This window comes from Sprattus sprattus, assembly GCF_963457725.1.
Source record: "Sprattus sprattus genome assembly, chromosome: 16".
NCBI lineage: Eukaryota > Metazoa > Chordata > Actinopteri > Clupeiformes > Clupeidae > Sprattus > Sprattus sprattus.
The window spans coordinates 9,433,821-9,449,727 of record NC_137914.1 but is presented as its reverse complement, the minus strand read 5'-3'; the positions used below and the strand labels follow the sequence as shown (position 1 = coordinate 9,449,727).

Here is a 15,907-nt window from a genome sequence, read left to right as displayed (position 1 = left end):
AACAGAATACATGAACCCTGAGATGCAATGGCTTAACTTAACCATACACATACATTATTCGTACAAATATAATAATTACTTCCTTTGATGGATTTATTTAGCATTATCTTATGCATTTAGGTTTTTATAGAGACAGTTGTTCATATAAATCATTTTAAGACCCTCTGCGATTCAAATTTTTCACTGAGAAAGAGTGTAAGTGTTCACTCTAACATTCATCCAAGTTGTTCTTTTTGCATGTGTTGACATACCCTTTGGCCTCCTCAGAGAGCAATCTGTGCATCTGCATTCCTATTGCCCTAAGTGCACGTGCCAGTTGGTACTGATGAACTGTCCGAAAGGCACGCATGCGCATTACAGCGATGGGGATTTCCAGTAGAACGCCAAGGTAAGGTGTTACATGTTACTGGCGTCTCATTACTGTCAGTATGGTTTGGTGGGAGATTATTGTAGTATTAGCAGTGTGTAGTGGCGTGGACTGCATTGTGTGTCTCTTGAGGGTGTCTTAATGGTTTTTAACAGCGTTGAGCTTCTTCGTCGATTTAAACTGATAGGCTAGCGTGCTAGCCTGCATTGGGCGTCTCTGTGCTTGGGGGCCGTGGCTGACTCGAGGGTGTAACATGGCTAACGACAGCTAACTACCTGGTTAGCGTTATCGTCACTTGTGCTGGGGCACTGGACAGCTTTGGTCAGTATAGTTTATTGGTCTACCAACACCTAGCTGGAAAACTAGCTCTCCATCCACTGATACACTGGAACCTCCCTAGTACAAGTGCGTACGCGCGGTCCTCTTACATTCTCCATACCACGTATCCAGTTAGCCAGTTAGCTTTGTCGTTGGGGTGTTTTAGTCAAATGTATCCCTGCGACACAAACATCACAGGGGCAAATTCATTTATATATTATTGATTATTTTGTTGTCTTCCTCTCACGGTTTCACTGCATCCATTTTGGCTGCAGTGATTTGGTCGTCGAACGTCAGCTAGCTAGCAACATCCCCCTTTGCGTCTCTATGAGGATGGAAGCATCAGCCGTGAACGGCGGCGGAGAGAGGAAAGGGCGTGTGTGCAGAAAAACCGGTTGCATTCAGATCGAGCTAGCCTGCTGGCTAACGAGCTTCAACCTAACTGTTATATACCGTCTACAACATTGACGCACCCGCAAATGTCAAACACCGGGGAGTTGGCGAAGCAGGATGCTCGGTCAGTCACATACTTGATGTGGCAGCCTCAGACGCAGTACGAAGCACACTGCTCACATCGCTTCCATATGTACGTTGGCCCAGTAATGTAGGGTGATGAATTTACGCGGGAGGCCATGATGGTGGAGGGTGCACTGTAATGCAGTGTGCCGTTGTGTCATCACTTCACGACGGCGGCTAGCAGGTGCAGCTGTCGTGAACGGTTACTTAATGGTTTGATGGAATACTGTGAGGTGGGAGGAGAGGGATGCTTTCACACATCCCACGCACGGCATGTACACTACCAGTAATGATGTGGGTGCGTTTTTCCATCCTTCACTATCTAAAATCCTGTAAAACAAACACACACACACACACACACACACACACACACACACACACACACTCTCCTTAACAGATAGGTTAAGAAGGAGAGGGCATGATCTCTAAGGTGACGCAGATCATTTTGAGTTGGAGGAGGCCATATGGGCTGTGTGTGGTTGTGTCTCATGACATCGTATGCATGCTCTCCGTGGCTGACAAAAGTGTGTACAGGAATCTAATCACTGGGTGGCTTTATTGTAGAACCGAGTTCTAGTGCTTCCTGCTGACAGAAATGTAGCGTGTGTGTGTGTGTGAATATTCCTGAACAATCCAGTGAGTGGCTGACATTCAGATTTAGTTTGTTTGTTTTTCTTGTTCTGTTGTTGTTGTCAGAGCTCCAGAGTTGCTGTCCTCCATCTGTGCAACCATCCCCTGGTGTGCCCCTGTTGACCTTGAACTTGAGCTGTGTGACTGACCCTGCAGCCTGAGGAGTGAACGGAGGGCCCGGGTTTCGCTCCCCCGGCTCAATTCCACGCCAGCCTGCCCTGTGGAAGTTTGCAGTTTGAAACGGTGCCCTGACAAACCCGTCGGCAGAGGAATAGGCCGCAGGCACACACTCGGCTTCCCAAAATAAAAAAAGAACCCCCCTGCCCGCCCCCCGTGGCGGCTGCCAGGGCCAGAGAGTCGCCTTTTCATAATCTGCGTGCGTTAACGAGGATGCTGCTGCTGCACTGCTGAGACAGACCCAGCCTCACTCCCTCCCCACCATCTCTTGGACACCCACGTCCCCCATTACTTTCGTCTTCCAGTGCAGGGGGGTCCCCATCATGGCCTGGGGTGCCTGAGAGGCTTTCCCAGGGAGAGGGGGATGAGAGAGGGAGAGGCACAGGCTACGCAGCCCACCGCCACCCATGGATGCCAAGCTGCGCGAGGACCTGTTTAGGAGGTATGTGGCGAAGCTGGAGAGGAGGCTGGAGCAGGGCGAGGGTGGCATCGGCAGCAGCAGCAACGGGAGCGGTGCGGGGGGCGCCAAGTGCGACCGTCAGGCGGCAGCAGCAACAACGCTGCACACCAGCAGCGAGGAGGCGCTCATCTCCACGGCAACAGCCCTGCTGGGGGCGTATCAGCCCGAGCCAGCCCAGCGCTTCCGCCTGCTGCGGTTCTACGAGGTGGCGGAGAACGCGCTGCGCTCGGCCCAGGGCTCCAGCCTGAGGGCTCTGGAGGCGGCGTTTGCCACGCTGGAGACGGTCTGCACCAACCTGCTGCTCTTCCCTTGGAAGAAGGAGTTTCGTTGCATCAAGGTGAGCGCATCACACCGCAGGGACAGAGAAGGAAAGGAGTAGGAGTTCAGAGAAGGAAAATAGAGTATTTCTTTCTTTGTGGCTGTTTTTTTTATTGAAGTAGCTGATGAAACACGTTTTAAGTGTTAACTTAACTCTATGAAAAGGCAAAATTTTATTCAATAATTTAATTTAATTAATAATGCAGAGAAAGAAATATTACATGGGAGGAAATGAAGGTATTTTAGCATAGTATTTGTTAAATAGATTATCTTTAGTGAAAGGGCATTGTTGTTTTACATTCTAATGGTATCTATCTGGGACTATGCATGTTCTGACCCTCATTATGTGTGTGTGTGTGTGTGTGTGTCTGTCTGTCTGTCTGTCTTGTGATATGGTGTGAACTTGCAGACATTCACAGGTCCATACGTGTACCAGCTGCAGTCGGCCATGTGTGAGTTAGACCTGCGCTCGCTGCTGCGCTCCATGGGCTACACGCGCAGCGAGCAGGACACGCAGTACCTGGCCCGAGAGGCCCCTCCGGGCGGCGCCCCCCACCTCCGGCAGCTGGCCTTCGAGCTGCTGCTGTCCCAGGCCGAGTGCCGGCTCCTGGGGGAGGTGGTGGCCCTGGCCCGGGGGGCCGCCTCGGAGCTTGAGGCCCTGGAGCTGCGGAGGGCGAGCAGGGAGGACGCGGCCGGCTGTGCAGAGGCACTGAGGCGCCGGGATTCCCTCACAGCCATCGACATGGCGCGGCTCTCACTGCGGCCTGCCGACATGGAGCGCGCCGCCACCCCTCATCACCACCACCATCACCACCAGCTTCGGAGGTCCGGGCGGCCATCCAAGTCGGTAGACGTGACGGACAGCGCGGGTCACTGGCACCCGGCCATCAAACCAGTGCTGCGCACCTCGCTCAGCCTACGCAAGGAGCCGCTGTTTGTGGACACTGATGAGGAAGAAGCGCGTGATGAAATCCTCCGCCCCATCGCACCGCTCTTCTCCCTGGCTTCCACTCCATCTTACAGCCCCTCTTCCTCCGTCGCCGCCGCCGTTGCCTCCGCAGCCGACTTCTTCCCCATCCAGTCACCCCCACCGCCCTCCGACCCCTACTCCTACCACCTGTCCTCGCTGGACGAGGTGGACCTGTACACAGAGCGGGGCCTAGGCCTGGGCCTGGGTGGGGGGCGTCAGACGCCCTCCATCTCCTCATCCTCGCGCCCCCCCAGCCGGGAGCCACGGGACGGCTGGCTGCTGAAGGCCCACGGTGGGGCCAAGTGCCAGGGCTGCGGTCTGGGCTGCTCAGTGCTGAGCTCGTGCCAGCGTTGCGACACGGTGCTCTGCTCGTCGTGCCTGGCCTGCGAGCCCACGCCGTGCTGCGGCTACCAGGACTACCCCAAGGTGGCAGCCCCCTTGCGCACGCTCGATGGCTACCTGCCTGCCAAGGAGAAGCTGTCAGTCTACTCCAACGCACACTCTAACGTGCACTCGCACGCGCACACACACCCCCACATGCTCACCCACTCGCACTTGCACCCCCACCCCCACCCGCACCCCCTTTCCCACTCGCACTCGCAGCTGCTGGACAAGCCTATGATGAGCACCAAGCTGTATCCCAGCAAGCCTGCCGGTATGGTGGCGACTTCTGCCCCCAGCGGTGTGAGCGTCGGCGAGCGTTTGAGTGCGGGCGGCTCGCGCTGCGGATTCTGTAACAAGCCCGGGGCGGCGCACACGTGTGTCAACTGCTCCAAGGTGTCGTGTGACTCGTGCATGGGCCTGTACGCTGGAGACGTGTGCACACGCAAGACACCACACCACAGCTTCCTGCCCAACCACCAGCTCAACTACAAGTCCAGCACCATATCCCACCTGGTCTACCGGTAGACATCTCAGCCTTTCTCTCTCTCTCTCTCTCTAACTCACACACACACACACACACACACACACACACACACACACACACACACACACATATGCAGGGCCTAGAATCCTGTACTTCTGGACTGTTTCTTCAACCTCTAATAGCTCCACTGACCGAAAGGTTTCCGTCCTTGTTCTGGTCCGAAGTCGCGTCATTTCCCTGACCAGGACCTCAGCTGCTATGTGGGCTTCTGTTTCTCTCTCTTTCTTTCGCTCTCCCTTTCTTTCTTGATTACTCTTTGTGAGAGCCTCTGTTCATATTAACCCAGGAATGCACTTATAGCCCACAGCTCCTCACGCCTGCTCATCTCACTGCCTTGTAGAAATTCAGGCTTGAAGGCATTTCTCCTTTTTTATTTTATTTTTAAAAATGAAACACTTCCTCCTGACCCTTGCCTCTCCATCAGCTCTCGTTTGGTCATGTGATCTCCCGTAGTAGTTTGTCCCGTACCTGAATCTTGGCCTACTTAAGACAAGCGACTTAAGAGGGAGAAAAAAACAATAACAACAATAACAAAATACATGACTGGCTTTAGCCTCGAGCGTGCGAAAGCGCTCATCCAGCTGTGAGCATTCTATCCGCATAGATGCTTGCAGAAGACTCTCTTCCCCCATCTGGATATTCACGATGTATGGAAGAATCTTTTCAGACTTTGGATCAAATGAGGAGAAAATATGAAAGAGAAAAACATTACACTGGAATCCAATAGTATATATTTTGAATCATTATTGTATAGACCTAATGTGCGACAGTTGGTTCGGGGTGGTGGGTGGTGGCAAGAGGGGGGGTTGAAGGGTCTGTGTGGGGGTGGAGAGGGGGGGTTGGGGGTGGAGGGGAGGATAGTGATGGTTTGTTTGTATCAAAGATGATAGTTAGCCACTTAAACGTGTAGTCCACCAATGAGCAACGCCTGTCTGTAAGTTTACCCTTGTAAAAAAAAAAAAAGAATAAGAAGAAGTAGAAAAAAATAATCAAGTAATCTGTATGATGTTCACAGGCTGCTATGGAGTATTGAAGCCAGGCGGGGTGCCCTAGGTTGCAGTATTTTTTTCTTTGATATTGTGTGTGTGTGTGTGCGCGTGTGTGTGTGTGTGTGTGTGTGTGTGTGTGTGTGTGTGTGTGTGTGTGTGTGTGTGTGTGTGTGTGTGTGTGTGTGTGTGTGTGTGTGTGTGTGTGTGTGTGTGTGTGTGTGTGTGTGTGTGTGTACTCTCACACTCCATCCATCTCTTCAGTGTGGATGCATCAGAGCTGAAGTTGCACTTCACCCGCCCGTGTCCGGCAGGTTTTTAACAGACAGCAGGGAGTCGCGGAGGAAAATGAAGCTAGTGCCCTTCAATGCCTCTCAGATAGAATATTATGAAGTCCTTAGATCTCAAAGGTGAAGGAAGTTACTTTTTGAAATAAGTGAAAAAAATGAAATTGTCTTACTGTTGTTGCAAAGACACAAGCTCCCTGTTGCGCGTTTGATTTGTGATTTTGTAACTTTTTTCTCCTTTTTTTGTATTTGTGTTGACAAGTCATAGTTGTTAATGTTGGTGTGTTTTTAATATTTTGTTCTTGTGTAACACTATTTGCGGTAAGGACACAAACCAAGCAGTAGGGCTTGTGTTATGTAGGAACTGAATCCATGGACAGGAAGCCACATCAGAGGAGAACCAGGAAGATGAGCTGCTCCCTAGTGCACAATACATGCCCTTTGTTTGGGCACAATCCTCTCCATTCCTCCCCCTTAGCCTGTCAGTGTATGAAAACTTGAATATAGTGAACAGGGAGCAGAGAGAGAGAGAGAGAGATGTAGTTAAAGCAGTCATAATGGCACAGATCTGAGTCTGTATCAGCTGAAGGGAAAAGCACAGGGAAACCGTCTTGTAGGAATGTCTGGTTAGTGGTCAGTGCCAACCCCTCTAGAGAAGCATTGTGAGATGACAGTGGAGGGGAAGGTGTCAAGTCAGGCTGTAGGCTTCTTTAGAGGGGTCCCCCATCTGTCCTCTCCTCCATTTTCATATGGAGTAAGCTTTTCGAGGTGTACGAAAGGTGTTAATCAAGGCAGATCACATAAGTGTAACAGTTCCATCGATTGTGGGGGCTAGGTGAAGTGAGTTGGATGATCCCAGTACTTAAAGGCGAAGAGGGTTTTGCGACTTTTTGTTCTGACTTTTACTAGCCAAACATTTTTCAAAGAGATCGGACTCTAATTGACTTTAGATAAACTTAACTTTAGATAAAAGTCCGGTGTGATTGCGTGCCAAATGATAGATTATTTAAATGTTGCAGTTCCCTCTCTCTGACACCAGAGGCCTCCCTATTCCTGAGGTTGTCACATCTGGTCTCCTCCAACCTTCCCGAGACACGAAAGTCCTCAGCCTTCTCTCCGATACTGTGTCTATGTTTCAGGTGACAAAGTGGCGACGGTGTTTCCTGTATAGAGCCGAGCATGCACTCTAAATGCACCCTCACCTCACCCACTCAACCCCCCGTTCCCCATGTTTATAGCTGTTCTCCCTGCACACACACCACCGCCAACACCTACCCTGTCACAATGCTTACCTAATGGAGGAGCACCAAGCGCTGCGTGTGTGTGTGTGTGTGTGTGTGTGTGTGTGTGCGCCTGTGTGTGTGTGTGTGTGAGAGAGAAGGGTTCAGAGTCTCTCCCAATTCTACATACTTTGATCACTGGACAAGGGAACAGAGGGAAGGAGCCAGCCAAAATGTTTGTTGGTGAAAGTATATAAATATATATAAATATATAAATATAAATGAGTTATAAAGCGATGATTTTATAAAATAATTTCAAGAATAAAATTCTAAAAAAATACAATTAGTTTGGTTGTGTGAGTTGATGTGACAGTTGTATATTAAGCTTAGCTTTTTTTCTCTTGGTGTCTTGATGGGGAATACACAGATGGGACACTGCATTTCCGTTAATAGCTTGCCCATCAATAATTAATCATTTAAAGTATCCATATTTGTATATTAATGCATCCATGAATTGTGCATCAACATTGGATGGCATCAAATGCATATATTGCCATGCTTACATCTGTTTAGCAAACACTTAAAGACGGATGCCTGGATTATTTAAGAGGAGATTGCTGAATTCTTAACTTGTTGCTGACGATGTTTTGATATGGGGTTGTGTGCCGAGATGACAGACGGTAGGAAATCACATTCGACTGTTCTCCCTGCTATTGCATCATCTACCAGTAGGGGGATACAAGCACCCATGAAAATCCCCGAGTCGGTCCGAGTTAATTGACAGATTAATGTGTACAGTCCCGTATTTTGGAGATGCTGATCATTTTAACATTGAACACTGTTTCTGCATTGATGCGTGTTGAATAGAAGCAATTAAATAATAATATGAGACTACAAAAATCACCCCATTTAATTTGTACTTACATTTTTTCTGATCTCCCACCTAGCCATCTGATTTGTGCATGGCTGTGTCTTCAGTCGTCTGAGTTTGTGTAGCATATTCGTGTGTGTGCCCTGAGGATTCTTGCCACTACAATCTGGACTGACATCCCATCAAACTCTTAGTGTGGACCTCACTAAGTATTGTCTTCAGGCCTCTTTTTTTTTTTTGCTGTCACATGTCAAAAATCATTCACATTGTTTTGAGTGTCCGCGTCTGTGATGTTCGTTAAGGCATGACTCATTATATTCCCCGGTAATTGTTTGCGTTCTCATTCCTAACCCCTACAGGCCAAGCCGCTACGGAGGAAAACAAAGGAGTATGGAATGAGAAGGATGATCAAGACGTCTGTTGACCTATCATAGGACGTTAGCGCTCGAGCGATTACAAAAGGGTTCTGTCTTAAAACCAGTTTTGCAACACAGGCTCAGATAGTGTGATGCCCTCAACGAGACACTAGAGGGAGCTGTGGAATCAGAGGGGTGTTTGTCCACATAGTAGAAGTGTGTGTGTGTGTGTGTGTGTGTGTGTGTGTGTGTTTAAATATATTCTCTCCTAAGCGCTTACCCCTCTCTCCTGCCAAAGGATCATATTTTCTCCTTATAGAGGCCATCAAAAAGTAAGTCTCCTCCAAAGCGGTTTATCTCCATGTTGCCACGGACATGCTGCTTTTCTCATCCGTTCTCACTGCAGGAGGGAAAAGTAAGGACAGGTTAGCCACTCATCACCAGCATGTTTCTCTTCGTCACTACTACCAACATCATCATCATCATTACTACTTCCACCACCGCTATTACCATCATCATCATCAGCCTGTCAGATGTCCCCCCTCAGATCAAATGACAGTCGAGAGGGGAAGAGTGTGTGTTTGGCAGCTGGTTGGTCTGGATGTTCGCAAACCACAATCCCTCTCCCATGATCTTCCTTTACTGATGTTCCTCCTCGTCCTCCTTGTCCTCCTCCTCACCATCTCAACAAAGCTCCTTGCGTCACTGCAGCAGAAGTGGGTTGCGTGGAGGATGTACAGTACTGTGCAAAAGTTTTAGGCAGGTGTGAAAAAATGCTGTAAACTAAGAATTCTTTCAAAAATGGAAGTGTTAACAGTTTATTTTCATCAATTCTTCATAAATTAACAAAATGCAGTGAAGTAACAGAAGAAAATTCTAAATTAAATCAATATTTGGTGTGACCACCCTTTGCCTTCAAAATAGCATAAATTCTTCCAGATACACTTGCGCACAGTTTTTGAAGGAACTTGTCTGGTAAATTGTTCCAAAAATCTTGGAGAACTAACCACAGATCTTCTGTGGATGTAGGCTCCCTAAAATTCTTCTGTCTCTTCATGTAAACCCAGACAGACTCGATGATGTAGAGATCAGGGCTCTGTGGGGGTCATACCATCACTTGCAGGACTTTCTGTTCTTCTTTAAGCTGAAGATAGTTGTTAATGACATTGGCTGTATGTTTGGGGTTATGTTCCTGCTGCAGAATACATTTGGTGCCAATCATACGCCTCCCTGATGGTATTGCATGATGGATTAGTATCTGCCTGTATTTCTCAGCATTGAGGACACCATTCATCCTGACCAAATCTCCAACTCCACATGCAGAAATGCAGCCCCAAACTGGAAAGGAACCTCTACCATGCTTCACTGTTGCCTGCAGACTCTCATTATTGTACCTCTCTCCAGCCCTTCGGCGAACAAACTGCCTTCTTCTACAGCCAAATATTTCTAATTTTGACTCATCAGTACAGAGCACCTTCTGCCATGTTTCTGCACCCCAGTTTCTATGTTTTCGTGCTTAGTTCAGTCACTTGGCCTTGTTTCCTTGTCGGGGTAGAGTTTTTTGGCTGCAACTCTTCCATGAAGACCACTTCTGGCCAGACTTCCCCGGACAGTAAATGTCTGTACCTGGGTACCACTGGTTTCTGCCAGTTCTGAGCTGATGCCACTGCTTGAAATCTTCCGATTTCGAAGGTAAATAAGCTTGATGTGTTTTTCATCAGCTGCATTAAGTTTCCTTGGCTGACCACTGCATCTACGATCCTCAACGTCTTCTTCAAAAGAGCTTGAACTGCACATTTTGAAACCCCTGTCTGCTTTGAAATCTTTGTCTGGGATAGACCCTGCTGATGCAGTATAACTACATTGTGTCTTGTTGCTTTGCTCAGTCTTACCATGTAAATGGATACAAAATAAACATTTATTGTTTACATTTTTCAAAGCATTCTTAGTTCATAGCATTTTTTCACACCTGCCTAAAACTTTTGCACAGTACTGTATGTCCGTGCTGGGGGAGAGCATGCAAGCATACGTTCTTTCACGTTCAATAGGTTACACGTTCTTTCATGGCCTCCTCTTGTTCCGGGAGATTAAACTCTTTTGCCCCTCTTGAAGTTCTGTTGAAGAGATTCCTTTCAGAGGCGGTGGCCTTGCCACTCTGAGCAGCACAGGGTCCAGAGGCTGGCTTGCAGATGAACTCCATTTTGTGTTAACTCTGCAGTTAAGGGGAAAAGGTCAAGTGTGTGTGTGTGTGTGTGTGTGTGTGTGTGTGTGAGAGTGTGTGTGTGTGAGAGAGAGAGAGAGCAAGAGAAATAGAGAGGGTGGAAAGAGGATGGAGGGAGGGAGGTAAAAGAAAAGAAGGCGAGGGGGCGGCGGAGGAGAAGAAGCCTTTCATCGGGTGTCCTGGCGCTGGGTTTAATGCTGGGGTTGGGGGGTGGCTTTGACTTCTACGCTCTGGTGCACCTCAGTGATTCAACCAACGTACACGCACACACACGCACACACGCACACGTGCACACGCGCACAGGCGCACAGGCGCACACGCACACGCACACACAGACACACACACAGACACACACACACACACACACACACACACACACACACACAGGTCCCTCTCGCACATCTTATCTAACAAAGAAAGCTGTCTACGTGGGTGAGGTGAAATATGTGTGGTAACAGCAAGAAGCAGGGAGGAGCACAGTTGCTAGTCTGCAAATGGAAGATGCTAGAAAAAAAAAGTGTTTGTGTGTAATGAGTGCTTTTGAACTTCACGCCCAGTCAGGGTTTTAGATTAGTATCTCTCTCCGCATGTGGTCATTTTTCACAGACCCTCAACAGGGTTTAAGGCTGTCTGTGGAATACTAAACACTCTTCCTCCTCACTCCCTTCCTCTCCTTCATCTCTTCACTCTCTGTTTCTCTCTTTCCCCCTCTGTGCTTCCCTCTCCCTGTTCTGTTGGCTCTACCCATCTTGTTCTCTCTATCTCTCTTTACTCTCTCTCTTTCTCTGGCTGATTTACTTCACACTGTCACCTGGTTGAAAGCTCTCTTCTTCCATAACTGTCAGACACTGTCTGTGTGTGCAATATAAACACCACACCAAGCCTCTGTTTCTGCTGCTTATTACAGACTAATTGAGTTGCTGGGGAGAGTGACACGGACCCTCACCTTTCTCTTCAAAGGGATACTTTGTCTGTAGGCTCCATGGAGAAACAACAGGGGAACAGATAAATGGGTCCCTGACAGCAGTCACATGCTGGCACAAACCAGGAAACATAATGAGTACACACACACACACTCACACTCACACTCACACTCAAACTCACACACTTAGACAGTTTCTTGTGAGTTCTTGACCCACTCAGAGTGGTGAGGTGGTCTTAAAAATGGGCTCACCACATTTTATAGACGGCAAAGAACCAGTTGTTCTGGACACACAGTGGGTTTTCAAAAAAGAGGATTGACACATAAATGTTTTCAAAAAAGAGGATTGACACAGATAAATGTTTTCAAAAAAAGAGGATTGACACATTAATGTTTCCAAAAAAGAGGATTGACACAGATAAATGTTTTCAAAAAAGAGGATTGACACATTAATGTTTTCAAAAAAGAGGATTGACACATTAATGTTTCCAAAAAAGAGGATTGACACAGAGAAATGTGACAGCAGCAGGCAAGGAGCCAAGGCCCATAATTGGAGAGAGGGAAGAGACATGAGAGCGCATGTGAGAGTGGAGGAGATTTTGGAGTGAGATAATATCTGATGGACAGTTTGAGGGCCGCACCAGAACAAGGCAGACACCCAGAAAGGATAACAGTGAGATAGTGAGTGAGTCATTTAGAAAGTGTGTGTGTTTGTGTGTGTGTGTGTGTGTGTGTGTTAGAAGGAGAGTGCCTGTGCCAGTGTGTGTGCATGAGAGTGAGGGTCTCAGTGTGTGTGTTTGTGCAAGTTTCTTCTGAACGCAACAGAAGAAACAGAGAGAGAAAGAACAGAGAGAGAGAGAGATAGAGCATGAACAAAATGAAAAGAGACCAAAAGAAGTAGAGAGAGTGAGAGAGAGCACATGGGGTGAACTGAGCTAAGATGGCGGGCGCTCAGTGAAGTGTCTGCGCTACAGTAATGAGCTCAGTGGCTCGGCTGTTGTCACCAGAGAGCGCCGGGTCTAAGTGAGAAACGGTGTCAACTCTGCCTCTTCTACCACATGGCGGTTTAATTACCGGTCCTGATCATCCAGCTGCGAGGCTTTTTTAACCAGCACGGACCCACTCCCCGAGGTTGCAGGCACTGCACATGCCGTGTTCTGCTTGGGTTTAAGAGATGTGTAAAATGCATTTTGAACTTCATGTGAACGACACATCCTATAGGCTTGGTTTTTGCTTAAAAAAAAAGAAATCATGATACGACCTTCAGGCAGGGGAAAGAGAAGATAGGTTTTTATTGCAAATTCAATTAAGAGAAATCGAACTGCCGTGCACTGACTACTGATGCACCAAAAGGGCTGCCTTTGCCCGTAGTGCAGTGGGTATTCTGAAGGGCAAGGCTTGGAAGGTAAGAAGCAAAAAGAATAGGCAAGCTGATGCCAAGGCTGGAGAGGACTTGCCCAGAAAACTGAAGTGGGAGGGAGGACAAGGTGAGGCCCAGTCAAGAGGCAGATTTGTGTGTGTGTGTGTGTGTGTGTGTGTGTGTGTGTGTGTGTGTGTGTGTGTGTGTGTGTGTGTGTTTGTGTGTGTAGCGTCAAGTGTCCTCAGATGCAGTGTCCTCAGATGTTTGTGTGTGTGTGTGGGAAGGGCAGTGGACTATCCTCAGATGTTTGTGTGTGTGTGTTTAAGGAAGCTACGACTAGACATCCTGCTGCTTTGGAATCAGTTATATGTGTATTTGTAGCTGCAGCAGTGTTTTCACCATTTTCTCGAGGGAGATTCAAAAACCCATCCTGTATTTATGAAGCAATTGCCTGTTTATGACCTCCAGTTAGCAGGCCTCCCCGACACATCACCTTTGACCCCATCATTTCTGTTCACAAAATCCACATTGCCCGCCTTCACACTCACACTCGTCATCTGCTAAGACCTTTACACACAAAGGAGGACATAGTTGAACACACACACACACACACACAAAAACACACATATGCAAAAGTTCTGTTAATAAACACTCATGCCTTCTCATCAGATATTCTATCACATGTTAGCCTGAATCAACAGCTCCCTGAAGTCTACTCTTCAATATTTGAATCATTTTTTTGTGTTCCAAGGCTTTGGGTAGTTGCCAGAAAACAGCGATCCTTGAAGCTGATGCCAGGAGTGAGGCAAATTAAGGACATATTTTCTACCAATGCCCTGAAGTGTCTTTTCTCCATTATTGACATGAATAATAATAAAAAAAATGGCTGTTCATGACGATATCTAAAATCCCCTCACTGCAACTAGAACACCATCTCCTAGAGTTCTAAAGCAGTGAAACCACTGTGTGTGCATTTGTACATGCGCGTGTGCGTGCATATCGTATGTGCCTGTGTGTGTGCATGTGTGTGTGTGTGAAAGAGAGCCACAGAGGCTCACAGAGAACCAGATAGATGAAACACAAGCTGTGGATGTTTTGAAGTGAACATATGATCACATGGGACTTTGAGACACTGAAAAGGAGGGGGTGGGTTAAGAGACAGAGATGGGCGGGTGGGTGGAGAGGGTGGCTGCAAGTACATGTATTTGGGTTGCTGTGTTCCAACATTTGTTTGTGTTGTCTGCACGTGTGGACTCATTCATACATGCATGTGCGAAAAGGGGAGGGGGAAAGAGAGGAGGGCGAGGAGGAACGGTGGCGGGAAGTGCAGCTGAAGGATTTGTGTCCCATATACAATGCCAGAGTCTACATGCCTGCAGTGCATGTTTTCCACGATCCTCAAGGAGATATCCCTTCTTACTTCCCCTTCCAGGATCTCTTTAGGGGCTCTAGAACACACTTCAAATGATGCAAGATTTGTAGTCGAATGGATTAGCCTAGCTAGGCACATGCATAGCTGCAATTGATAGCCTTTTTTTGATCATCATGCTAAATGCTTACCATATCCAAACTATCACCAACGTGAGGGCTTGGCAATGGTTTCTTTTTCCGTCTGGGGAGCCGGGACTATAGCTAGCGGTACCCATAGAACTACAGTGCCAACACAAGGTATTCAGTTGGTAGCACATCCCCTTGCTGATGTAAATATGCAGAAGTCGTGGCTGCTCAACAGTAATCTCATGATTTATGATTATGAGTTTGTTTCTGTTAAACACCATCCATTTAGTTGCTGACTCACGACAATACTATTGGGAAGACCAGGTGACAACAGAATGTGATAGTTTTAGTGAGCTACATTCAAAATTCCACCTCATTGTATCAATCTCTGTCGAAGCCTATAGGTGATAGTTATAGAAGGCGTTTTGTGGGGCAAATCTGTATCTTTCAAGTTTTCAAGATGTTGACTGCACAATAGATGTGTTTTGACAGGAACACAAGTAGCAAGTGGTTGTGAACAGTGATTTCTAAACTAATTTAGATACTAGTATAATTATTAATGGCATACAATGTATTATATTCCAATTATTTTATCAATTATTTGGAGAGGTCGGCTGGGGACAACTGTTACATGCATTTCACTGTCCCCAGTGCAGTTGTTTGAAACCAGCAAGCATAGAAAGTGAAATAGGCTAGCCATTTTTGTGAGCAGAGATTCGGCATGCAATTGAAGCTGGTCTTAATCATAAACGGCTAACCCTGTCTTCATACGAAATAGGCCTACTGGATTAAGAGAAAATAACTGTGTGGTATGGAGGGAGAGGAAAAGTAGGTTATTATCAGCAGAGTGAGGGTTGTCACTTCTGCAATTTTTTTAGCAACAAGGCAAAATACAAAAAGTGTTACAACTCTGCCCGGTCACCCCTCCAGAAATTGGAAGTGAACGCAGCACGGGGTAACAAATCAGTGACTACCTACATAATTAATCACGGAATAGCCTAGATCTGTGCCAAGGCAGTATGCAGGACACTGTGTGGAACCACTCTGTGACAAATTGTGCCAGCGAACATACATGCCACCGTAACACTTACCCACTATGCGCAGGGGAAGTTCTGCCTCAGAAGCGGGAAAGATGCATGATGATTCTGTACCGGCCAAGAGCATGTCTCCATCCTATAGATTGGAGGGGAGTGTCTTTAAGATCACAGAATACGCTGCACTTGATTGCTTGAAGAGCTCTTGAGGCAGACAGGACTTTGATGTGGGCGAAGTGTCAGAGGATTTGCCATTGCTTTTGAATCATCTAAGGCGATCTGATTACAGTGGTATTCAGTAGGCACACACGGGATCGACCAGGGCCTTCCAACATCAAGGCGCACAAGTGTTGGCTAGGGGCATTGATTTAGCATTGAAACATGTTGCCTCTAGCCAAGAAACAAAGGAGGCACCCAGCCAGATGCACTTCTTAAAAAGGGTTTGAGTCCATGAAACACTCCCTGTAAA

General features: G+C 47.4%; 1 protein-coding gene across 1 annotated transcript; it reads left to right on the top strand.

Moving 5' to 3' along the window:
- Positions 1-365: 365 nt before the first annotated feature.
- On the top strand, positions 366-4,665 carry spata2 (spermatogenesis associated 2; the record flags this gene model as incomplete). The annotated part of the gene is made up of 3 exons (XM_080853635.1): positions 366-388; positions 1,898-2,805; positions 3,196-4,665. The coding sequence occupies exons 2-3, from the start codon at positions 2,416-2,418 to the stop codon at positions 4,663-4,665; spliced, it is 1,860 nt and encodes a 619-aa protein (XP_080709761.1). The 5' UTR covers positions 366-388; positions 1,898-2,415.
- Between the last annotated feature and the right edge of the window lie 11,242 nt (positions 4,666-15,907).